Source organism: Nycticebus coucang, chromosome 16 (genome assembly GCF_027406575.1).
Source record: "Nycticebus coucang isolate mNycCou1 chromosome 16, mNycCou1.pri, whole genome shotgun sequence".
NCBI lineage: Eukaryota > Metazoa > Chordata > Mammalia > Primates > Lorisidae > Nycticebus > Nycticebus coucang.
The window spans coordinates 70443596-70468819 of NC_069795.1; the positions used below are offsets into that span (position 1 = coordinate 70443596).

The following is a 25224-nucleotide window of genomic DNA, read 5'->3' on the forward strand; positions in this document are numbered from 1 at the left end:
GCCCCAATTTTATATGAATCTTTGTATTTCGACTTGATTTTTTTTTTTTTTGATCTGTTTATTTATTTATTTTTTTGTGTGGTTTTTGGCCGGGGCTGGGTTTGAACCCGCCACCTCCGGCATATGGGATTGGTGCCCTTCCCCTTTGAGCCACAGGCACCACCTCGACTTGATATTTTTTAAATTAAAAATTACTTCAATAGAATTAGGAGTAAGAAAAGTAGTAAAGAAAACCAAAAATTCAAGTGAATCTGAACTTAATTTCAGAATACTGAAAGTTTATTCCAACATAATCTTAACTTCTTTGTTTCAGTCTCTAACAGCAATATTTTAATATTTGGTTTTTAATTACTGATTTAACAGATCCACCAAGACACATCCAGGTCCAGTTGTACATTTAAGTGATAGTCCAAGAGATGAAGGGAAAGTGAGTATGATAATACCATTATTCTTCCTTTTGTTTTCCTTATTTTTGAAAAAAGGTTTTTCTTAATGTTATTTTATACTTAATGCAGTTCATGGCATTCATTGTTATTTAAAATTAGAATTTGTTGAATTAATGAATGAGTAAATCAATGAATGATTCATTCTTATACTGGTTCCAAATTAAGACTTTAGTTTTACTTTGCACTAAAGTTGATAATTTAATTCTGGAAGTTTGAGGAATTAAAAAATGTAACATGTAGTACAATGTTAACTTTCAAATACTCATTGCTTGAATTTAAGGATATGATTATCAATATCATTAATTGTTGACCTCTGTTATTCAGTTTGGTAGTGATAAATGGCCAATATTAAATAACATTAACCAATATTTATTTTATAAATATGTACTAATGTAGAACATTTTATCAATAACAGAAATAATCCTTACTCATTTGATTATTTCATAATTTGCCATTGATGATGAGGAAATGAAGTTGATAACCTGAAAAGATCAAAAATGTCACTATCATTATAAATAATGTTTTTTCAAGTATAAAAACGATGCTAAGTACTAAAGAAAACATTGATAAATTATTTAGTAGGTAGATTTGGCTCTCTATTTTTAAAGGATAAAAACTGAATTAGCCTAATGAAAGTTGAACCTCAAAGGCAAATCCACTCAGTGGAACAACACTGGATTCCTTCAAATTGATCCATCAATACAATGTAATTCCAATCAGGTATTACCAGAGTGTATTTTTAAAAGGCAAACTGATATTAAAACTCATCAGAAAAGAAAATGTTTGAGAATAGCCAAGTCATTTTTGGAAAATAAAGTGATATCAGTACAAAGGTACACAAGAAGATCCGTGAATTTAAATAGATATTCCCAAAATGGTTTAGGGATTTGGGGTAATTTTATTTACAGGGTGGCCATAAAGTTCACATGCAATGTAAAAGTGTACAGTTTAAAATTGCACACAAACTTTATGGCCAACCTGTGTCTTTGAGAAGATATTTCAGGACATAATTATTGAATCAATGATGTTGGAAAATTGGTTATCCATTTTGGTTGTAGGTAGAAGGTTTTATTTCTAGGTTCTTTATTCTGTTCTATTGGTCTATGTTTACTTGTATGCCAGTACCAACCTATTTCAGTTACTATAGTCTTATAGTATAATTTGATGTCAGGCAATGTGATGCCTCCAGATTTGTTCTTTTTACTTAAGATTACTTTGGCTATGTGGGCTCTTTTTTAGGTTCCAAATGAAGCTTATAATTATTTTTTCTAGATCTATGAAATGTGATGCTAGTATCTTGATGGGGATTACATTGAATTTTTAAATCACTTTGGGCAGTATAAACATTTTAATGATGTTGATTTTACTAATCCATGAGCAGTGAAATGTTTTTCTAGTTGTGTCATCTGAAAATTCTTTCACTAGTGTTCCGAAGTTCTCTTTCTAGAGAGGTCTTTAACTTCCTTTTTAAAGTATATTCCTAGGTATTTTATTTCTTTGTAGTTATTGTGAATGATATTGCATTCTTGATTTGACTCTCCACTTAACAAAGCCAGAAAAAGACACAAAAATCCAGAGAACTAAAGACCAATATCCTTTATGAACATAGATGCAAAAATCCTCAAAAAAATACTAGAAAACCAAATTCAACAACACATCAAAACAATGATCTACCATGATCAAGTGGGTTTCATCCAGGGGTGAAAGAATGATTTAACATATGCAAATCAATAAACATGAGTCACCACCTAAACAGAAACAAAAACAAGGCCCACACAATCATCTTAATAGATGCAGAAAAACATTTGATAAAATTCAGCACCCTCTCATGATAAAACCCTTCACAAATTAGACATAGAGGGGCCATACCTCAATATTATAAAAGCCGTACAAGACAAATCCACAGCCAATATCATACTGAATGGGGAAGAGTTGAAAGCATTCCTCTTAATAATGGAACAAAGACCAAGGCAGGTGGATTGCCTGAGCTCAGGAGTTAGTTTGAGACCAGCCTGAGCTAGAGCATGACCTCTATCTCTAAAAATAGCTGGGCTTTGTGGTGGAAGGCTATAGTCCCAGCTACTCAGGAAGCTGAGGCAAGGGGATCACTTGAGCCTAAGAGTTTGAGGTTGTTGTGAGCTAAGTCGCCACATCATTCAACCCCAGGGTGAGTGAGTGAGTCTCAGTCTCAAAAAAAAAAAAAATTAGAACAAGATAAGGGATGCCTACTGTCAACCACTTCTAGTCAACATAGTATCAGAAGTCCTACCCAGAGCAATCAGGCAAGAGAAGGAAATAAAGGTCATCCAATTTAGGACAGAGGAGGTTAAGCTATTGCTTTTTGCTGATGATATGATCTAACATCTAGAAAACCGTAAAGACCGCCCCAAAAGATTCCTAGAATAGATAAAATCAGCAAAGTCTCAGGTTACAACTCTATATATACAAATCAGTAACATTTCTATCCTTACTTACTAGCATATAATCTTAAATAATCATTTTACTTATTATGTATCAGTTTTTCTGTCATTAACATTTTGTCACATAGAAGTTTTTGATTTTTATGTACTGAATTTATTTTTTCAATTGATTCCTGCTTTTTGTTTCTTATTCAGTAAATTTTTTTCTTCCTACTAGAATATTCAGTCATATTTTATGTTTTAAGGTTCTGTATTTCACAATTATATTTTAATCTATATGTAATTTATTTTATGTTGGTTTGATATATTGTACATATAAAATCAATTCATTTATTGAATAATTCACTTATTAATAATTCACTTATCATTTTCTACTGATACCTAGGAAAACTCACCCTTATATCAAGTTCTCATTTTTGAGTCTTCTGGACTTTCTCTTCTGTTGCATTATTCATCTATTATTATTGTATCAATGGCATACTTTATTAATTTGTAATAACTTACAAATGTCTTGATAGTTGGTAAGCTGTTCTCTGTTCTTTTTCTAAGTTATTTTGACTATGACCCTTTCTTTTATGATATGAATTTTAGGATCAGCTTATGAAGCTCCATAGTTTTCAACTGGGCTTTTGTTAAAATTTGAATGTGTAATTTAGAGAAAATTTACATGTTTAAAAATTAAGATATGGCTGTTCTGTCTATGAACATGATATATTTGATTTCATTTGTTTTTCTATATTACTCTATAACTTTTTCATAAAAGTCTTACATATCTTTTGCTAACTTAATTCTAAGTTCTTCATAAGTTTTATTGCCCTCATGACTTAATCTTCTTAAGACCAGTTTCATAATTTATTATTTTAATGTAAAAAATATTGATTTTTTTGATATTTTTTACAGTTACATCATTTAATATTTGGTTTTTAATAGCCCAGAGTGTCAGGTATATTCCATTAATTCTGGATTCAGAAGATGTACCACAACATAAGGCATTCAATCTGGCTTCCCTAACAGATGCCAAAGAGGCCAAATGACACAACTCCGAAGGAAGGAGTTTTTAACTTTCCATGTTGAAAACCTCGACTAAATATCAGACAAGAAGCAAGAAATAAATTGTTCTTTTATTTCTCCCTGTTATTGGCATATTTTGAGTTATAGTTTTTTCACATAAACATTTGGAAACATCCTGTAAGTCCATACTAACAACTGCTAAGTGACTGGTTCTGTCTTTTCTGCTTCTTCCCATGAAACAGTGGTTAGTGTGACAATGAATCCTCTTACTTTTACTTTTTAATTTTACTTCACTTTTCTCTTGTGATTGTACTTCTTGATTAAACATTAACAGTCAAGCCTTGCTTCAGGCTTCATTTCTACAGACCCCTGGTTAATATAATAAATATAACATAATATAATAAATGTAATAGTTATTAAAATTTTTCTAGACCAGAGGTGGAAATTATAGCCCGTACGCCAAATCTGGCTGCTTCCTGCTTTTGTAAATGTTTTGTTAAAACAAGTCATGCTTATTCATTAACATAGTGTCTGTGACTGCTTTCTTTCTATAAGAGCAAAGCTGAGTGGTTATGACTGAGATTACGTGGCCTTACAAAATCCAAACTATTTACTGTCTGGCCCTTTACATAAAAGGTTCGCTGACCCTTTTTCTAGAATGTAAACCCTCAGATTGGATTTTTAGAGTTGTACTGTCTTCAGTCTAAAATAAAGAAAAACTTGAAGTGGAGAGGAATTAAACCCTGGCATGTAGTGCCATGACAATTACTTGAATAGCATATTCCTATGATAATTGGGATGAGGGGCTTCTGGAAAGATAAGACAATGGGAGATCCAGTACTTGTGAAACTTAATTGATATAGGACAATGATAATTATAATGATGATAGAATAAGATGGCTTCCTTTGAGGGACTTTATGTTAATTTTCTGTTACAAACAAAAGCTATCACAAATTTAGTAGCTTAAAACAACACAAATTTATAATCTGACAGTTCTGTAACCAGAAGTCCAACACAGGTCTCACTAGGCTAAAATCAAGATATCAGCTGGGTTATATTCTCTTTGGGTAACTGTAGAAGAGAATTTGAGAATCTGATTTGAGAAGGCTTTTTCAGAGGCTACACACATTCCTTGGCTCCTAGTTTGCTTTCTTCATCTTCAAATCCAATAACATGGCAACTCTCTCTGACTCTTCTTCCATAATTGTATCTCTTTCTCAGCACAGCTAGAAAAAGTTCTTTACTCTTTAGGACTCTCTATTGAGTTTACTTCTTTGGGGATAATCTCCCTATCTCAACATTAAACTCTTAATTACATCTGAAAAGTCTTTTTTTTTTCATATATGTAACATATTTACAACCTCCAAGGATTAGGATGTAGGCGTATTTGAGAGTTCTTTATTTTGGTTTACTGAATCTCAGAGTTTCTCTAAGGTAGCTATAAAGGACCTCTTAACCCTGCAGTTTAATGGACAGACGGTGCAAAAAATAGGCCCAGAATCTGTTTATAAGGAAAAAAATCCATAACTTTGATAGGTCTCATTTATTAAAGTCATAGCACTGATAAGGAAATAGTATGACACTAAAACCTTGTATATTAGTTTCCTATTGCTACCATAACAAATTACCTACCACAAAGAGGTGACTTAAAACATCAGAAATTTTTTTTCCACAATTCTGAAAGTCAAAAGTCTGAAATCAAGATGTTGGTTGAGTCATGCTCCCTCTGAAGACTCTTGAGGAGAGTCCTTTCTTGCTTTTTTAGCTCAAGTGGCTTTTGGTAGTCCTTGACATGTAACAGTGTAACTCTCATCTCTGTCTTTATTTTTCATTTTCACATGACCTCCATTTCTATGTGTACTCTGATCTTTTTATAAGGACACCAGTCATTGGATTTTGTCCACCCTAAATTCAGAATGATTTGATCTTGAGATCTTTAGCTAATTATATCTTCAGAGATTCTATTTCTAAATAAGGGCATGTTCTAAGGTTCTGGATGGACATGAAATTTCAGGGACATTATTCAAGCACTACACAATTTGGGACAAATAAATTTGTATGGATAAACCTGAGAATATTCTAACACTCTCCTCCAATTTCCCCAAACACTCCTAGCCAAGAGAAATATCTTTTTTTTTTTGTTTACCATTTTTTGAGGACAGAACTTTCATTTTCTGCAAGATTGTGTAATTACTTCACATGAGGTAGTTTCTGTTCATGCAGATGATTATCCTTGTAAGACTTACCCCTAGTATCATTATTTCTAGGCCAAAACCAAGATCTCAGATCTTAATATAACCTAACATAGACGCATGTCTTCCTCCAGGAAGAAATAGACTAAACATAAAAGAAATATAATAGCCACCAAAGGAAATTAGAATATGGCTAATATTATCAGTTATCAAGGGAATGGGTTTAGGAATATTTTTTAAGGGTTTTAATTTGGGAAAGCTGCATAGAGGAGAGTTTATTTACATGGGGGTACTCACCCATGATTTGAGATTTAATGCTTTGGGCAAGGAACACTTAGATCTGTACCTAGTAATTTTCTGGCTTGGCTTCTTAAAGCCCGGATTCTATATATATATATAAAATATATATATTTATAAATAATATATATATATATATTTATAGCTACCTTAGAGAACCTCTGAGATTCAGTAAACCAAAAATTTATAATATATATAAGATATATAAAATGTTACTAAAAGCCTGGTATATAAATATATAAGATATTTAAAATGTTACTAAACTATATAGTAACTATATAGTTTATAGTTTATAGTTACTATAGTTTATAGTTACTAAACTATATAGTAACTACTAAATGTTACTATATATTATATATATATAATATATATAAGATATATAAAATGTTACTAAACGCCTGGTAACTGTTCTCACACCCAAACAAAGAATGAGAACAAGCGGGTTGAGGAGAAAGACAAGAAAGGCTTATTACTTTTCTAGTAAAGTGAGGAGGATGGTAGGCTCTCTTCTTAAAGAACCACATCTTTCTGTTGTGAGGAGTTTAGGCTCTTTTATAGGTGCACCATCCTTTAGTTGACTCAGTGTCTTCATGACCTTTGCAACATGCTGTTCTCTTAGCCCCCTTGTGGTTCCTTTGTTCCCGATCTGATCTGATCTGATCTTGTAGTTTTTCTGTCATTTGTTTTTTGACCATTGAGCCATGTCCTGTGGTGAGAAGAGAACAGGCAAACCAGTGTGAACAGATCTGCTAGCTAAGCTTCTTGGTATTGTTACTGTGAGGTTATAGTAGCTCTGTGGTTTAATTTTTAATCCTGTAACTTAAGTAAGTATAGATGTCAAAGTCCTTTTAAAGAAGGAATCAGAAGACTCAGGGAGATGAGAATGTTAAAATAATTGTAGTCTATTGATTCTGGCTACCCACTTTCTATATTCCCTACGACATGGCTCAATGGTCAAAAAACAAATGACAGAAAAACTACAAGATCTATAATGAAAACTTTAAAAACAGTAGTAAAATTCAAGAGAATACACAAAAAAGGAAATATATTCCATGCTCATGAATTGGTAGATCAGTATTGTTAAAATGTCCATACTACCCAAAGAAATTTACAGTCACTGAAATTTCCATCAAAATACCTACGATATTCTTCATAGAAATTGGAAAAAATCATTCTAAAATTTATATAAAACCTCAAAAGATCCAAAATAGCAAAAGCCATGCTGAGCAAGAACAACAAAAGTGGAGGAATCACATTACCTGACTACAGAGCTATAGTAAACAAAACAGTACAGTATAGGCATAAAAAGAGACACACAAACCATTGGGACAGAATATAGAACCCAGAAATAAATCCACACATCTTTAGTGAACATTATCTTTGACAGGAGTATTGGGGAAAGGATGCATTGAGGAAAGGATAGTCTCTTTAATAAATGACACTTGAAAAACTGAATACATGTTGAAGAATGAAACTAGACCTTTGTCTTTTGCCATATGCAAAAATCAGATCATAGTGGATTAAAGACTTAAAATTAACTCAAAGACCAGAAAGTATAAAATAAAACACTAGGGAAATATTTCATGACATTGGTGTAGGCAAGGACTTCTTGAGTAATAACTCTCAAAGCACAGGCAACCAATGCAAAATTGGACCATTGGGATCATGTCAAGCTAAAATGCCTCTGCATGACAAAGGAAACAATCAACGAAGTGAAAAGAATACTCACAGAATGGGAGAAAGTATTTGCAAACTATCCATCTGAGAAGGGATTAATAATTAGAATATATAGGGAGCTCCAATAAATGCAATAGCAAAAAACAATCAAATAATATGATTAAAAATGGATGAAAGATCTGAGTAGTATTTCTCAAAATAAGACATAGAAACGACCAATGAGTATATGAAAAAATGCTCAACATCATTAGTTATTAGAAAAATGCAAATCAAAACTACAATGAACTATCTCCCCAACCCCAGTTAAAATGACTTTCATCAAAAAGACAAGCAATAATGAATGATGGCAAAGATAAGTGTTACCTTTGTATGCTGTTGGCAGCAATGTAAATTAAATGCAACCATTATGGAGAATAGTGTGGAGGTTCCTCAAAAAACTAAAAGTAGAAGTACCATGTGACTCAGAAATCCCACTGCTAGGTATAGGAAATTCAGTATATCAAAAAGATATCTGCACTTGCATGTTTATTGCAGCACTATTTACAATACCCACAATTTGAAATCAGTGTATCCATCAAAAAATGACTATACTCAATGATAAGTTACAGTATATACTGGGTATATATGCAAATAAATTGAAATCAGTATAGCAAAGAAGTATCTGTACTCCCATGTTTATCAGAGCATTATTCACAATGACCGAGATATGGAATCAACCTAACTTAGATGGATTAGGGCAATGTGGTATATATTCATGGTAAAATACTATTAAGCCATAAAAATGAAATCCTGCCTTTTCTGACCATGGGGGTGATTAACGTGGAGGACATGCTAAGTGAAATAAGCCAGGAACAGAAATATAAGTACCACACAATCTCACTTATATGTAATATTTTTAAAAGTTGATCACATAGAAGTAGAGAGTAGAATGGTTACAGAGGTTAGAGTGGGTAGTGGCGGGAAGGAGATAAAGACAATTTCATCAAAGAATAGGTAACTATAGTTAGATATGAGAAATAAATTTTAAGAGGCCAGTTTTACAAAAAGGCATCTATAATTAGTGATGATATATTTTTGAAAAATATATACAGAATAGATGTTATGTGCTCTTACCACTAAAATGATAACTAAAGTATTTCGTGGAATCTCACCTAATGTGAACAATGGAAGGGTACATTTCAAATCAACTAAGAGTATGTTATAAATGTCTTGCCACAAAAAATAAGTGAGGTAATGGTTATGTTAGTCAGTTAGATTTCAGCATTACACACTGTATATTAAATCATCACATTGTACCACATACATGTATACAGTTATGATTTAATAAAAATTAAAAATTTGCACCCCCTTAATATTTTGATATAAAACATATATAATCATTGTAGAAAAATTTTAAAGTACTATTACTTTGCTTATACAAAAAACAAAAACAAAACAAAATATAGACAGAATAGATGTTATGTGCTCTTACCACAAAACTGATAACTACATAAAGTAATGCATTTGTTAATTAGCTAGATTTAACCATTCTACAATGCATGTATTTCACATATTATGATAAAAACATACAATGTTACCTGTCAATTATAAAACAATAAAGACTGAAAAAACACTCAAATTGAAACAAAAGTAAGCTTAAAACATCATAGCAGAAGAAAATATAAAACTATTTTAAAAGTAAATATATAGATAAATCCATTTCATATTGTAATGGTGATAGGTAAATCACTTCATTCCAATTTAAAAGATAAAAGTATTTAACTACAAATGAACAGTATGTTAAAACCTATGTAACATGAATAGATGAAAATTGTGACAACACTAAAAGATATGTTCTGGAGGGAGAGAAGTTAAAGTGTAGAGTTTGAACTCTAATCAGCTTATAATAAAGTATTATATATATCTTGTAAATCCTAAGGTCTATAGAAGTTACACAAAATAGAAGAGAAAGGAATCAAAGCATATCAATACAAAAAACTCCAAAAAATGGAAAGGAAGCCAGCAAGAGAGGAAAAGACAAAGGAATTATAAGACAAAAAATCTTAATAAAATGGCAATAATAAATCCTTCCCTATTACTAATAATCTTTTTCTTTTCCTTTTTTTAAATTTTAGATTAATATGAGGGCACATAGGTTACATAGTTTGCATTTGTAAGGTAAAGTCCAAGTTGTAGATGAGAACATTGCTCAGAAAGTGTGCCTAAGTATCAAAAATATGTAAAAGTAAATATCCAATGTACTCAATACTAATATGAAGCCAGTAGATGCATGCCCAAACAGGAGAAATTCAAGTTGCAGGGAAAGGTAACAAGGGAGAGTGAGGGGTTGGGATGCTCTCACTGAATGAGCACAGGATGGGGGGTTGGCACACCTCTTGTGTATGGGACATAACCACAGACGAACTCTACTTAACCAAATCAAATATTTTAACTGGAAATAAATTTTAAAAAACAAACAAACATATACTTGTACATAGTTCATGTTGAGTGGGAATGTGCTCAACCCTCTCTTGGCACATTCCTTTTTTTTCTTTTTTTTTGAGACAGCGTCTCACTGTGTTGCCCTCGGTAGAGTACTGTGGTGTCACAGCTCATAGCAACCTCAAACTCTTGGGCTTAAGTGATTCTCTTGCCTCAGCCTCCCAAGTAGCTGGGACTACAGGCGCCCACCACAACACCTGACTACTTTTTTTTGTTGCAGTTGTTTAGCTGGCCCTGGCCAAGTTCGAACCCACCAACCTCGGTGTATGTGGCTGGGTGATACAGGTGCAGAACCTCTTGGCACATTCTTAAATTTGAGTTTTTCTCTCATGTGGGTGTTCAGTTAATCTAGTTTCAAATTGGTATTAAGTACATGTGATGCTCATGTTTCCATTCCTGTAATACTTATGAGAGTATTCTACAAATTCATCCAGGTTGTTATAAAAGATAGAAAATATTCATCTTTTTATGGCTGAATAGTTTTCTGTGGTTTACATATACCAGAGTTTATTCATTCGTTCATATGTTCAAGGACATTTGGGTTGTCTCTGCATCTTTGCAGTCATTAATTGGACTGTTATAAACATTTGAGCATGTATGTTCTTCTGGTAAAATGACTTTTTCTTTTGGGTAGATACCTAGTAATGGGATTGTAGGATCAAATGGAAAGTCTACTTTTAGTTCTTTGAGGACTCACCGTATTTCTTTCCATAAAGGCTATAAAAGTTTGCAATCTCATTGACAGTGCAAGAGTGTTCCCTTCTCTCTGCATTGACACTAGCATCTGCTGATTTGGGACCTTGTGATGTAGGCCATTCTTACTGGGGTTAAGTGAGATCTCAAAGCGGTTTCTTTTTGTGTTTTTTTTTTTTTTTTCATAATTTTTTTCTATTGATACTTTCTGTAAAACTTTCCCAAGACACTTTCAGATATAAAAAAATAAAGTTGGCATTACTGGCGCTGGTCAATTTTCTTGTACACTTATACCTCAGCCTCTGGGGTAAAGGAGAATATCCAGGTCAATGCAGCAGTGTCTCCACCAGGACCACTCCTCCTCCCATTTCCCCAAACTCAGTAGTAGTTGAGAATATGACATTTACAAGCTAGAGAGACCTGAATACCTCTATTCTACCCTTAGCTGCTCTTTCCTGGCCCTTAAGTATTAGGTAGAAATTGGGTCAGCTGCTGCCACAAGCCAGCTTTATCTTCTGCTTGTGGGCTTTGGAGGAATGGGAGAACTGTCTCTTGGCCACTGTGAGGGGAACAGCTTTGCCACTCAGATACACCTTATGGTGGCATTCAGGGAGCCAGTGTCTAGAGCCACAGGGCTTAGGTCCCTGGTTCACTCCCACATAGGCCATCACATTACCTGTCATAAAGGCATCAAAAACCAGCCCCATGTAATCCATCCCCAGGCACTGGGTTAGAACTGGATGACTCCCTGGCACTTCTGAGGTAGCTAAGTCAGCTTTTTCAGACATTGCTATCTTAAGCCTCAGCCCCATGTCATTTTTTGTGACCTTGGCGGAGCAAGGCAAGTTTCACCCCCATCTTTGAGGCTATCCCCACAAACTTGCTTCATGTTAGGACCATCCTTAGCTTCCTCAAAGGTCTCTGTCCCAGGTAGGCTTAACAAAGCCCTCCTCCATTTTCTCTATGCCATGGCCATCACTGCTTATCCTCCAGCACAGCCTCATCAGTGTCAATGAAAAGGTCAGCATCATGGGACTGAGGGCATCAGCTGTAGGCCAAGAAGTTGTCACTGCCACTTGTGGATTGAGGGCAGTGGGCTGTAGGGGCCATGTAGCAGCCGAAGTCAATATGGGCCATCATGCAAGGATAGCTGCAGAACTCCAGGATAAGGTGTGGACGGCCAGCTGCCTGCTGTTTCCCATTTGCCTGTTCACATTTCTGGAACACATATTCTAAGTAGGAGGCTATGAAGCAAACATGAAACTTAGCAGCATATTTGGTGTCATAAATGCCTACTGGGAATATCTACACAGGTCAGTGGTGAAGGTTCCCAAACTATCTAGGAGGTGTGCATAGAAGTTCTGGTACAGGAACACCAAGTCTATAAGGCACTAGGGGCCAGGGGCCTGGATCGGGTCTAGGACAGTGTCTATACTGATAGGCCCTGACTCTCATTACCCTTGTCATTGGAAGGGGATTCCCTGGGCATACTGCTGGTTGAAGTTGAAGCCATAACAGAAACTATACAGACTTTGGTTCTATGACATTTTTCTGCATGCACAAGAGGATAAGATCCAACACTTGAGCCATGTAGGAGTGTTCTTCCTTGTCTAGCAGCTGCTTAAAGCAGGCAAGGCCCAGAGAAAGGATAGAACAGTTCCTGGCAGCATGACACATAGCCTTGTAACATTTCTTGATTTGCACTGGTTCAACAAACTCTGTCTCCAAGCCCATTCAGCTGTGTATCCACAGCCACAAGGTTATCTGTCTTTACAGCCAGAAGGGATGGCCAAATCTCCTTGAAGTTGTTGCTTTGCACATCCCACCACAGGAACCTGAACTGCTAGTTCCTCCCCAGATTTTATGCTTTTGCTGACACCACTCTTCAAAGTTGCTGGAGCTGAAGCACACCATCTTTGTTGTTGGTGATCATGATGCCACACTTCTCCAGCCTGAGTTGTCTGTCTCTCGATGTGGTTTTGATCTGCATTTCAGAGATAATTAAAGACAGGGAGTATTTTTTCATGTGTTTGGCCATTCATCTGTCCTCATGAGAAAAGATTCTGTTCATATGTCTTGCCTAGTTTTTAATGGGGTTGTTTGTTCTTTTTCTGTTGATTTGCTTGAGTTCTTTGTATATTATGGTTATAAGTCCTTTGTCAGATTCGTAGCATGCAAATATCTTATCTCACTCTGAAAGTTGTCTCTTGTGTCTTGTCTTTAGCCTCATGGAAACTTTTTAACTTGATCAGGTCATATTTATTTTTTTTGCTGTTGCTGCTATTACCTTTGGAGTCTTCCTCATAAATTCTTTCCTAAGGCCAAATCACCAAGAGTTTTCTCATACTTTCATCATGTTTTAGATTTAAATCTTTTATCTATTGTGAGTTAATTTCTGTAAGTGGTGGGAGGTGTGGATCTAGATTCAGACTTTTACATGTGGCTCACCAGTTCTTTCAGTGACCCGGCTTGCGGGTCAGTCGACAGGGATACCTGGAGGAGGGGGTGAGAATGGGAAGGGGCAAGAGGCGTGAAGAATGGAGACAAGACAGGAGTCTGATCAAGTCTCGTTTATTACAATGTTCTTTCAGGGTATATAAGGGTAGGTGAAAGAGGAAGTTTGCATCACCGGGTATCCAAGCAACCCAGCCGCAGCGGAAAATTCCCACCGGCAAGTTTCCAAGTTTCGCTCATATGATTTACAAGAAGAGGCCTAGCGTTTGCAGGGAAATAGAAACTTAAGTCTGTTAGTATAGGAAATGGTGCTTGGCCTACAAAATGGATGCTGTGGTGTCAGCCTTCCACATTTCAGCACCATTTATTAAATAAGAATTCTTTACCCCCAATTTATCCTTTTGTTTGCTTTATCAAATATGGTGATTTGAGGCTAGTTTTGATCTGTGTCTCTTGTTTTTATGCTGTTTTGATTGGTATAGACTTGTAGTATAACCTGAAGTCTGGTAACATGATGCCTCCAGCTACGTTCTTATTTCAAAAAATTGAGTTAGCTGTTTGGAGTTTTTTCTGGTTTCATATGAAATGTAGAACTTTTCTTGGGCTCTTTGAAGTATAACATTAGAATTTTAATGGGGATTGCCTTAAATATATGGGTTAATTTGGGTAGTATAGACATTTCAACAATGTTGATTCTTTATAGTGTGAGCATGGTATGTTTCTCCATCTGTTAACATCCTCTCTTCTTGTCCCATTGTTTCATAGATTTCTCTGTAGAGATCCTTCATGGCCTTTGTTAAGTATATTCCAAGATATTTCCTTTCCTTTTAGTCTATTGTAAAAGGTATCATGTTTGATTTGATTTTCAGCTTTCCTGCTGTTGGCATATATAACAAAGGCTTTGATTTGTGTACATCGACTTTATATACTAAAATGTTACTGTATTTACTGTATTTCTTGATGACTTCCAGGAGTCTCATGGTTGAGTCCTTGGGACTTTCCAAGTATAAGATTGTTGTCAGTGAAGAGTGATAGTTTGTTCTCCTCTGTCCCCATTGGATACCACTGATATACTTCTCTTGCCTAGTTGCATTGGCTAGGACTTCAGCACTAGGTTGAATACTGGTGGTAATAGCAGATATCTTTGTCTGGTTCCAGTTCTAAGTAGAAATGCTTCAGTTTTTCTCTATTCAGTATAGTATTATCTATGGGTTTGTTGTAATGGCTTCTATAAAGTTTAAAAAATGTCCCATCTTTGCCTATTTTCTTAAGTGTCCTTTTCAAAATAGGATGTTAAATTTTGTCAAATGTTTTTTTCTGCATTTATTCAGAGCATCATATGGTCTTTGGTTTTACTTCTGTTTATGTGATGAATTACATTTATGGATTTATATATGCTGAACCAACCTTGCATCGAGGGGATGAAACCCACTTTGTCATGATGAATTATGTTTTTGATGTGTAGCTTAACTTGCTAAGATTTTGTTAAGTATTTTTGCATCAATATTTATTAATGAAATATCTCTGTAGTTTTCTTTTTTTGGTTGTGTCCTTTCCTGATTTTAGTATCAGAGTGATATTTGTTTCATAGAAAGAGTAGGGAAAGATTCCATTTTTCTCAATGTTTTGGAATAGATTCTGCCTTACAGGTATGAACTCTTCTTTGAAAGTTTTGTAGGGTTTGGGTGTAAACTATTTCGTCCAGGACTTTTCATTGGAAGCTTTTTTATACTTTTTACAATTTCAATGTTCGATTTTGGTCTGTTCAAGAATTCTATTTCTTTCTGGTTGAGTCTTGGATATAGTGTGACTCCAGGAATTAGTTCATTTTCTCCATATTTTCAAATTTCTAGGCATAGAGTCTTTTAGAATACTACTCATAGTAGTATTCAGTGAAGATCTTTTGTATCTCTCTGATATCTGTTGTTATTTTTCCTTTTTTGTTTCTGGCTGAGCTTATTAGAGATTTTCCTTTTCTATTTCTAGTTAATCTGACCAAGGGTTTATCAATATTATTCTTTTCAAAGAACCAAATTCTTATTTCATTAATCTTCTATATAATTCTTTTATCTTCAATTTCATTTAGTTATAATCTAATTTTAGTTATTTCTTTTCTTTTGCTAGGTTTGGGATTGGATTGCTCTTCCTTTTCCAGTTCCCTGAGAGATACATTGGTTATTTATTTGTGTTCTTTCTGTTTTCTGGAGGTAGACGTTTAATGTAAAAAAAATCCCTCTTAGGACTGCTTTTGCAATATCCCACCAGTTTTGATAGCTCAGGCTTCTTTTTGTTGTTGTTGTTGTTCAAGAAACTTAATGATTTAATTTGTTATCTCTTATGTGATCCAGCTATTGTCCGTCATGGGTTGTTTAGTTTGCATGATTTTGAATGAGGATGAATGTTTCTGCTGGAATTTATTTCTACTTTTATTCCATTATGGTCCATAAAGATACAAGGTATAATTTCTATTTTTTTTTTAAATTTGTTGAGGTCTTATTTGTATCCTAGGATATAATCAATTTTGGAGAATTATCCATGAGCTGATGAAAAACATGTATACTCAGAATTTGGGTGGAATGTTCTATATATGTTTGTTATGCCCATTTATTCTAGAGTCACATTTAAGTCTTTCATTTCTTTGTTTAGTTTGTGCTTGGAGGATTTGTCAGTGTTATGTTAAAGTCTCCAGCTATTGCACTGTTGTAGGTTATCATATTGTTCAGGCCAAGTAAGTATTGTTTTACAAATCTGGGAATGTTTAAATTGGGTATACATAAATATTTAAGATTGAAATGTCTTCTAGCATTATTCCCTTGGCCAGTATATAGTGCCCATGTTTGTCTTTCTTTACTTTTGTTGCTGTAAAGCAAATTATATCTGCAAATAGAATTCTGACTTCTGCTATCTTCTGATTTCCATTTACCTGAAATATTGTTTTTCAACCCTTCACACTGAGTCTTTTTTTGTCCTTGGAGGTTACACATGTTTCCTAAAGATAGCATATCTGTGGGTTGTCCTTTTTTATCTAGTCAGCCAACCTCTGCCTCTTTAGTGGGGAATTCAAAATATTCACATTTATTAAGAGAATTGATAAGTAGGGTGGATATCTGTTTAACATCTATGGAGGGTTGTTGTCTTATCAATTGAGCAGTTGTAGAAGATAGGCTTTGTCTTTTAGTTTTTGAGTGTCTTTACTTTGCTGGTGGTCCATTGTGTTGGTCTGCATACTTCCTGAAGAGCTGGTCTTGGAGTGACAAATTTCCTCAATGTTTGAATATTGGTAAAAGATTTGATTACTTCCTCAAATATAAACTTAGTTTTGCCAGAATCCTAAACTGACAATTGTTTTGTTTGAGAAGATTGAAAGTCTAAGCCTCTTCCCTTCTAGCTTAAAGTTTCAGCTGAAAGGAATTTCATCCTGATGGCTTTGCCCTTTTAGGTCTGATGCTGCTTATGCCTGGTTGCTTGTAGAATTTTTTCTCTTTTATTTGACTTTGGTCATATTAATTACTATGTGTTTATGAAATGCTCTGTTTGAATTGAGTTGTCCTGGGGTTCAGTATGCACCCAGTAGGTGAATGTCTGAATCCTTGGTGATGCTTGGGAAGTTTTCAGTTATGATATTATGAACTAAAGCATCTATGCAATTTTAATTCTCTTTTTCTCCTTTAAGGATACCTATAATTCGTATATTTGTATGTTTCGTGTACTTCCATTATTCTCTAGGATATTGGTCTGATTTTGGTCTCTTATTTTCTTCTGCTTTACATGATTCGATAGCCTTGTCTTTAAGCTCTGAGGTTTTTTTCTTCATAGTTTAATCTGTTGTTGAAACTTTCTACTGTTTTGAAACTTCTTGAATAGTCATTCATTCACTTCTTTTTTATTTTTGGAGACAGAGTCTCACTTTGTCCCCTTAGTAGAGTGCTATGGCATCATGGCTAACAGCAACTTCAGACTCTTGGGCTCAAGCTATCCTCTTGCCTCAGCCTCCTGAGTAGCTGGGACTTTAGACACCTGCCACCAATGCCTGGCTATTTTTAGAGATGGGGTCTCGCTCTTGGTCAGTATGGTCTTGAACTCCTGAGCTCAAGCAATCCACTCGCGCCAGCCTCCCAGAGTGCTAGGAATATAGGTATGAGCCACCATACCTGGCCTTAGTTATGGAGTTCATTAAGCTCCATTATATCCATTCTAGTTTTGTACATATCCTTCAGAGACTTTGTCTTGTCTAAACTTAAATTCTTGGGTCAATTTTCAAATTTCCTTTTGTTGGAAAGGAATTTCATTTTTCCTTCAACTTCCCTCATCATTTTTGCCATCCATAATCTGAAATCCATTTCCAACATTTCTAAAATATTTCTATTGTTGGGATCGTCTGTGGTATCTACATTGTGATTTCTTGGGGGCTGTTTATCTGTTCTGTTTCTTCATATTGAAGGGGTTGTTTATGCCAGCTCCTCCTCACATGTGCTTTCTTCATCTATATATCTTTCCCCTGCTTTCTTTTCTCACTCACTCCTTCCCTTTGATCTTTTTGCTTTAAGCCTTAATGCTGAAATGGCTCTTCGCTATAGTTAAGAAAGGAAGAGCAAAGAAAAGAAGAGAAGGAAGAAAGAAAAAAAAGAGAAGGAAAAAGTAATAACATGGTAAAATAATAATAATGAAAAAAGGATAGTAATATTGTGGAAAATGGAAGAACAATGAAAGGAAGAAGAGAAAAAAAGAAAACAAATATATGTCTGAGTTTAATATAATCTTTGGTGCTCTGGAAGAGATAATGATAAAAAAAATGAAAAAGAAAAAGCAATTTTAAATGTAATCTCAATATTTTGGGGTGTGAAGAACAGTTAAAAAAATTTTAGGGAAAACAGTAGGTGGTGATCCAGTATTAGGAAAAAAACACAGCCACTTCTGGATGTGATGATTTGGCTGGATCTTATATTTCTGATGTGATTTAGCTGGTTGCTGTGAAGATTAGGTCTAGATTTCCTGTTTTGCTGCATTAGTGTTGAAGCCACGAGATGTTGTGTCACAGGCCTGGGTCGTAGGCCGGGTACTCCAGGGACCCCACTGTAATCCATAAATTAAAATGAGAACCCGTAGAGAAGGCAGAATCTCCTAGATATGTTCTGCAATCCTGTGGGGCCAGGACAAATATGACTATCTGAGCCTGGGAGGTGGAGCTAAAGCTGACTATGTAGTCCTTCCCTGGAAAGCCATGCCAACTAGGCTGTCATTGTATCTGCCAAGTCAAGACCTGAGAACTTTCCAAACAACTCCTAAGCCTCATAAAGACACAGAGATAGTCTCTCCAATGATTTCTGGGCTGTGAGATTCACTATGGACCAAATTCCCCACCCCGACCCACTTGCAATCTGGCTCTTTCATGTGGATTCCTAGTTCCTGATTGTTTTAATCCAGACCTTCTGCATGGAGGGAGGAACCTGCCCAGATTTTGGATTGGTCCTTGGTCCACTTGCACAAGGGTCAGTGGGAAGAAGTTCTCTAGTGCCCCTAAACCTCTAGGGATTCCACAAGTAGGCTTTGTCCCTCGGTCACCACACTCCCCTACACCTCCTTTATGTACTGGCCACTCTCTCTTCCTATCTTTGCCACTCCTATTATTTAAGGCTGTCCCTTTGTGCCTTTGCAATGATGTTTCTGGGCTAGATGATCCAGATAGGAGTGTCCAGTCTCTCCTCCCCCTGACTTTCTCAAGAGAGGCTGGTGAGAAGTTGTCTTCAAACCACCATCTTGGAGTTCACTTCTTTCAATAATATTAAGTTTACATAGATTAATATCCCCAATCAAAAGAGATGGATTGATGTCTTTTGAATTGATAAAAAATAAGGGTTGAGGGGAGACAAGATGGCGGACTGAAGCCAGCTTTCAACAAAGGCTCCTGTCCAGAAGGAGAGTTAAGGGACAGGAATTTAGTAAGTATCCTGGTGGACTTGAGCCTCACCAAGAGAGAAGGCTGAAGAACGCACATCAACACCGCTGAGGCAAGTTGTGATCACAAGGACGCAAACAAAAGGTACAAAATCCACCACCAAGCGGACGGGAGTCCCCCTCCCCCATGAGACCGGCTCTGTAGCCCCACAATTGAACAAGTGGGCAGAAATTAAAGCCCCTCCCACTACACTCCACGGGAGAGACCTTCTAAAAACTGGACCTACCTCCCCTACTGGGGTGCCGTGGCGTTCTCCTGCCGGACATAGGGCTGAATAAAACTTTGGGAATCCTTTGCCGGCAACCCTGAATCCCCGGCGCTCCCCTCCCGCCCACTGAGGTCTGGAGGCCTGTCCCCCAGGACTTCGGATCCTTGGGTGATTTCTCAAGGGGAGTGGACAGTCCCCGAGTTGCGACTGGTCAGCATTGACTCTGAGGCACGCCGAGTGAGGAGAGGGCACCGGGCTGAGGGGGAGTTATGCCTCGCGGCACTTCCCTGCGGTGCAGTGCACCAACCCTCCCCGGGCATACGGGGCCCAAGACTGAATAAGACTCTGGCCTCCCCGCTGAGAGCTGAGAACCCCTACTCTCACTCGGGGTCTGAGGGCCTATCCCCCAGGAGTTCGGCTCCTTGGGTGATTTCTCGAGGGGAGTACACAGTGCCTGAGCTGCGTCAGGTCAGCGCTGACTCTGGGATACGTGAGCGAGGAGAGGGCACTCCGCTGAGGGGAAATCAAGCCTTGGCGGCACTTCCCTGCAGTGCAGTGCAGGAGCCCTCCCCGGGCACAAGACTGAATAAGACTCTGGCCTCCCCGCTGAGAGCTGAGAGCCCCTACTCTCACTCGGGGTCTGAGGGCCTATCCCTCCGGAGTTCGGCTCCTTGGGTGATTTCTCGAGGGGAGTGCACAGTGCCTGAGCTGCGTCAGGTCAGCACTGACTCTGGGATACGTGAGCGAGGAGAGGGCACTCTGCTGAGGGAAAATCAAGCCTTGGCGGCACTTCCCTGCGGTGCAGTGCAGGAGCCCTCCCCGGACCGTAGTATTGCGTGAAACTGAATGAAACTCTAGCTTCCCCCCGCCCCACTCCCAATCCGGGTCTGGGGGCCCATCCCCCAAGAGTTCTGATTCTTGGGGGATCTCTTAAGGGGTGTGGACCCAGCACAAACTGCGGCCGCTCAGTGCTGACTCTGGGGCGCGGGACAGAGGAGAAAAGGGTCGCCTGAGTGCCCACACCAGAGCAGCAGTTCCCTGGAGGTAGATCAACAGCCGTTTTTTCTTTAACGCTCACTTCTGGATATTCTGAGGCCACACCCCCTGTCTCCCTGGGCAACCAGAGGAGGCCACCGGTGTCAGGGCTCACAAACCCAGAAGCCTCCAGGGCGGGGCCGACCCAGAGAGGTGTTCAGACGCAATTCTCCAGCAGCAAAGACGTTTGAACTCAAAACAGCCCGTCTCCTGTAGGCGACGACAGGAACAGAGACAGAACCTCACAAAGTTGTCTGTTCTGTTCTGTTCTGTTAGCAGCATCCATCAGGGACGGGGCTAAGCCTGAGTGAACACCTCCTTCCCATCACCTGCATCAAACACTCAAAGATGTCAGGCCCCATCTCCTCCTGCTAGATAGCGGCAGTCTGCGGGGGCCTGGCAGACTTCCTCGCGATTCAGGCAGGTGCAAACCCCTGGAGTGTCTGTTCACTGCAGGCAACTGGGTTAGCCATCTGCAGAGATACCAGTGACTGGGTCCGACGGAGGGGCAAAGTGGGGAAGGAGACGTCAACCTTCCCAGACTGCTCTGTTTGCGGGGTGGCTCCTCCTGACTCCACGCTGCACTGGGGTGAGCTGTCTCAGAGGAGTCACCAGGCCCCTGTGATCCAGTTCCCAGAGACCTCTTGAACCCTTCCACCTGAGACAAGTGCCGATTGAGACAGTTGATTCGGACCTTTTGAACTGGGCTAATAGACTGAGGACTTTTCAGGTGGTGCCCTGGGTGTGCGATTGTAGGAAGGTTTGATTCTCCTTTTCCAACTGGGGCCAGAGGTGGGCAGGCGGGGTGATTTAATTGCTGATTTTTCCACACAGCTGAGACTTCAAGCCAGAGTAGAAGTTGCAATAGGATCGAACAGAAACCAGCTGAAAACAAGACAGAACCACTTTGCTCCACCACACCAGACAGGGCCCCAGTTTCTCAGGCCACAACACTGTACGGGCCCTCGATAAAACCCCAGGGGAAAAACCAAAGGGAGTAAACCATGGGGCGGAATCAGCGGAAAAACTCTGGTAACATGAATAACCAGAATAGATCAACCCCCCCAAGAAAAGATACGGCAGATGTGATTGAAGATCCCATTCATAAACAACTGGCTGAGATGTCAGAAGTCGAATTCAGAATTTGGTTTGCAGACAAGATTAATAAAATGGAATTAGGAATTCGAGGAGAAATTCAAAAACTGTCTCAAGAATTTAACGAATTTAAAGACAAAACCACCAAAGACTTAGACACACTGAAACAAGAACTTACAGCCCTCAAAGATATGAAAAATACAGTAGAATCCCTCAGTAACAGAATGGAGCAAGCAGAAGAAAGGATTTCTGACATTGAAGATAAAGTCTTCGAACGCTCCCAATCTCTCAAAGAGGAAGAGAAATGGAGAGCAAAAACGGATCACTCACTCAGAGAGCTCTCAGATAATTCGGAAAAAAATAACATAAGAGTTATAGGAATTTCGGAGGCTGATGACGTGGCAGCCAAGGGCACAGAGGCCCTTCTACATGAAATTATGAAAGAAAATTTTCCAGACATGCCTAGAGAATCTGAAATTCAGATAGCAGACAGCTTCAGAACCCCAGCACGATTCAACCCCAAAAAGCCATCTCCCAGACATATCATAATTAGCTTCACTAAAGTTAACATGAAAGAGAAGATTCTCAAAGCAGCCCGGCGAAAGAAAACTATAACGTACAAAGGTAAGAATATTAGAATAACTGCAGATCTCTCTGCTGAAACTTTTCAAGCAAGAAGAGGCTGGTCATCAACTTTTAATCTCCTAAAGCAAAAAAACTTTCAACCCAGGATCTTGTATCCAGCTAAACTGAGTTTCATCTATGATGGAGAAATTAAATACTTCAATGACATTCATATGTTGAAAAAATTTGCCATAAGTAAACCAGCTCTTCAGGATGTTCTCAGACCTATCCTCCACATTGACCAACCCAATCCTATACCACAAAAGTAAACTCACTCAGAAACTTCGGATCAAACTCCAACTTCCACACTGGCGAAAGGATTAAAAATGTCCACTGGACCTTTGAAAAACTCGATACCCAAAATTCCACCAGACTTATCCTTACTCTCCATCAATGTGAATGGCTTAAACTGTCCTCTAAAGAGGCATAGATTAGCTGACTGGATACAAAAACTTAAGCCAGATATTTGTTGCATACAAGAGTCACATCTCAACTTAAAAGACAAATACAGACTCAGGGTGAAAGGATGGTCATCCATATTTCAGGCAAATGGTAATCAGAAAAAAGCAGGTGTTGCAATTTTATTTGCAGATACAGTAGGCTTTAAACCATCAAAAGTAAGGAAGGACAAGAATGGTCACTTCATATTTGTTAAGGGTAATACTCAATATGACGAGATCTCAATTATTAATATCTATGCACCCAACCAGAATGCACCTCAATTTATAAGAGAAACTCTAACAGACATGAGTAACTTGATTTCCTCCAGCTCCATAATCGTTGGAGATTTCAACACTCCCTTGGCAGTGTTGGATCGATCCTCCAGAAAGAAGCTGAGCAAAGAAATCTTAGATTTAAACCTAACCATCCAGTATTTAGATTTAGCAGACATCTACAGAACATTTCATCCCAACAAAACTGAATACACATACTTCTCATCAGCCCACGGAACTTACTCCAAAATTGATCACATTTTAGGTCACAAGTCTAACCTCAGTCAATTTAAAGGAATAGAAATTATTCCATGCATCTTCTCGGACCATCATGGAATAAAACTTGAATTGAGTAACAACAGGAATCTGCATACCCATACAAAAACATGGAAGTTAAATAACCTTATGCTGAATGATAGCTGGGTCAGAGATGAGATTAAGAAAGAAATCACCAATTTTTTGGAACAAAATGACAATGAAGACACAAGCTATCAGAACCTCTGGGACACTGCAAAGGCAGTTCTAAGAGGGAAATTTATAGCACTGCAAGCCTTCCTCAAGAGAACGGAAAGAGAGGAAGTTAACAACTTAATGGGACATCACACGCAACTGGAAAAGGAAGAACATTCCAACCCCAAACCCAGTAGAAGAAAAGAAATAACCAAAATTAGAGCAGAATTAAATGAAATTGAAAACAAAAGAATAATACAACAGATCAATAAATCAAAAAGCTGGTTTTTTGAAAAGGTCAATAAAATAGATAAACCTCTGGCCAACCTAATCAGGAAAAAAAGAGTAAAATCTCTAATATCATCAATCAGAAACAACAAAGACAAAATAACCACAGACTCCTCAGAAATCCAAAAAATCCTTAATGAATATTACAAGAAACTTTATTCTCAGAAATATGAAAATCTGAAGGAAATAGACCGATACTTGGAAGCACGCCACCTTCCAAGACTTAACCAGAATCAAGTGGAAATGTTGAACAGACCCATATCAAGTTCAGAAATAGCATCAACTATACAAAACCTCCCTAAAAAGAAAAGCCCGGGACCAGATGGTTTCACGTCAGAATTCTACCAAACCTTTAAAGAGGAATTAGTACCTATATTACTCAACCTGTTCCAAAATGTAGAAAAAGAAGGAAGACTACCCAACACGTTCTATGAAGCAAATATCACCCTGATCCTCAAACCAGGAAAAGACCCAACAAGAAAAGAAAATTATAGACCAATATCACTAATGAATATAGATGCAAAAATATTCAACAAGATCCTAACAAACAGAATCCAGCAACACATCAAACAAATTATACATCATGACCAAGTTGGTTTTATCCCAGGGTCTCAAGGCTGGTTCAATATACGTAAATCTATAAATGTAATTCAGCACATAAACAAATTAAAAAACAAAGACCATATGATTCTCTCAATTGATGCAGAAAAAGCTTTTGATAATATCCAGCATCCCTTCATGATCAGAACACTCAAGAAAATTGGTCTAGAAGGGACTTTTCTTAAACTGATAGAGGCTATCTACAGCAAACCCACAGCCAATATCATATTGAATGGAGTTAAATTGGAATCATTTCCACTCAGATCGGGAACCAGACAAGGCTGCCCATTGTCTCCATTGCTTTTCAACATTGTAATGGAAGTTTTAGCCACCGCAATTAGGGAAGAAAAGGCGATCAAGGGTATCCATATAGGGTCAGAAGAGATCAAACTCTCGCTCTTCGCAGATGATATGATTGTGTATCTGGAAAACACTAGGGACTCTACTACAAAACTCCTAGAAGTGATCAAGGAATACAGCAGCGTCTCAGGTTACAAAATCAACATTCATAAATCGGTAGCCTTTATATACACCAACAACAGTCAAATTGAAAAAGCAGTTAAGGACTCTATCCCATTCACAGT

The 25224-nt window shown here is 37.5% G+C and overlaps 1 protein-coding gene and 1 pseudogene across 1 annotated transcript in view; one reads left to right on the forward strand and one right to left on the reverse strand.

Moving 5' to 3' along the window:
* STXBP5L (syntaxin binding protein 5L) overlaps positions 1-25224 on the forward strand; it is a 412846-nt gene that overhangs the window by 152203 nt on the left and 235419 nt on the right. The window contains exon 7 of the mRNA XM_053565493.1: positions 364-427. Within this exon, the coding sequence (XP_053421468.1) occupies positions 364-427 (64 nt within the window). The remainder of the gene's footprint in view (positions 1-363; positions 428-25224) is intronic.
* Positions 11703-16655, reverse strand: LOC128568065 (target of EGR1 protein 1-like; annotated as a pseudogene).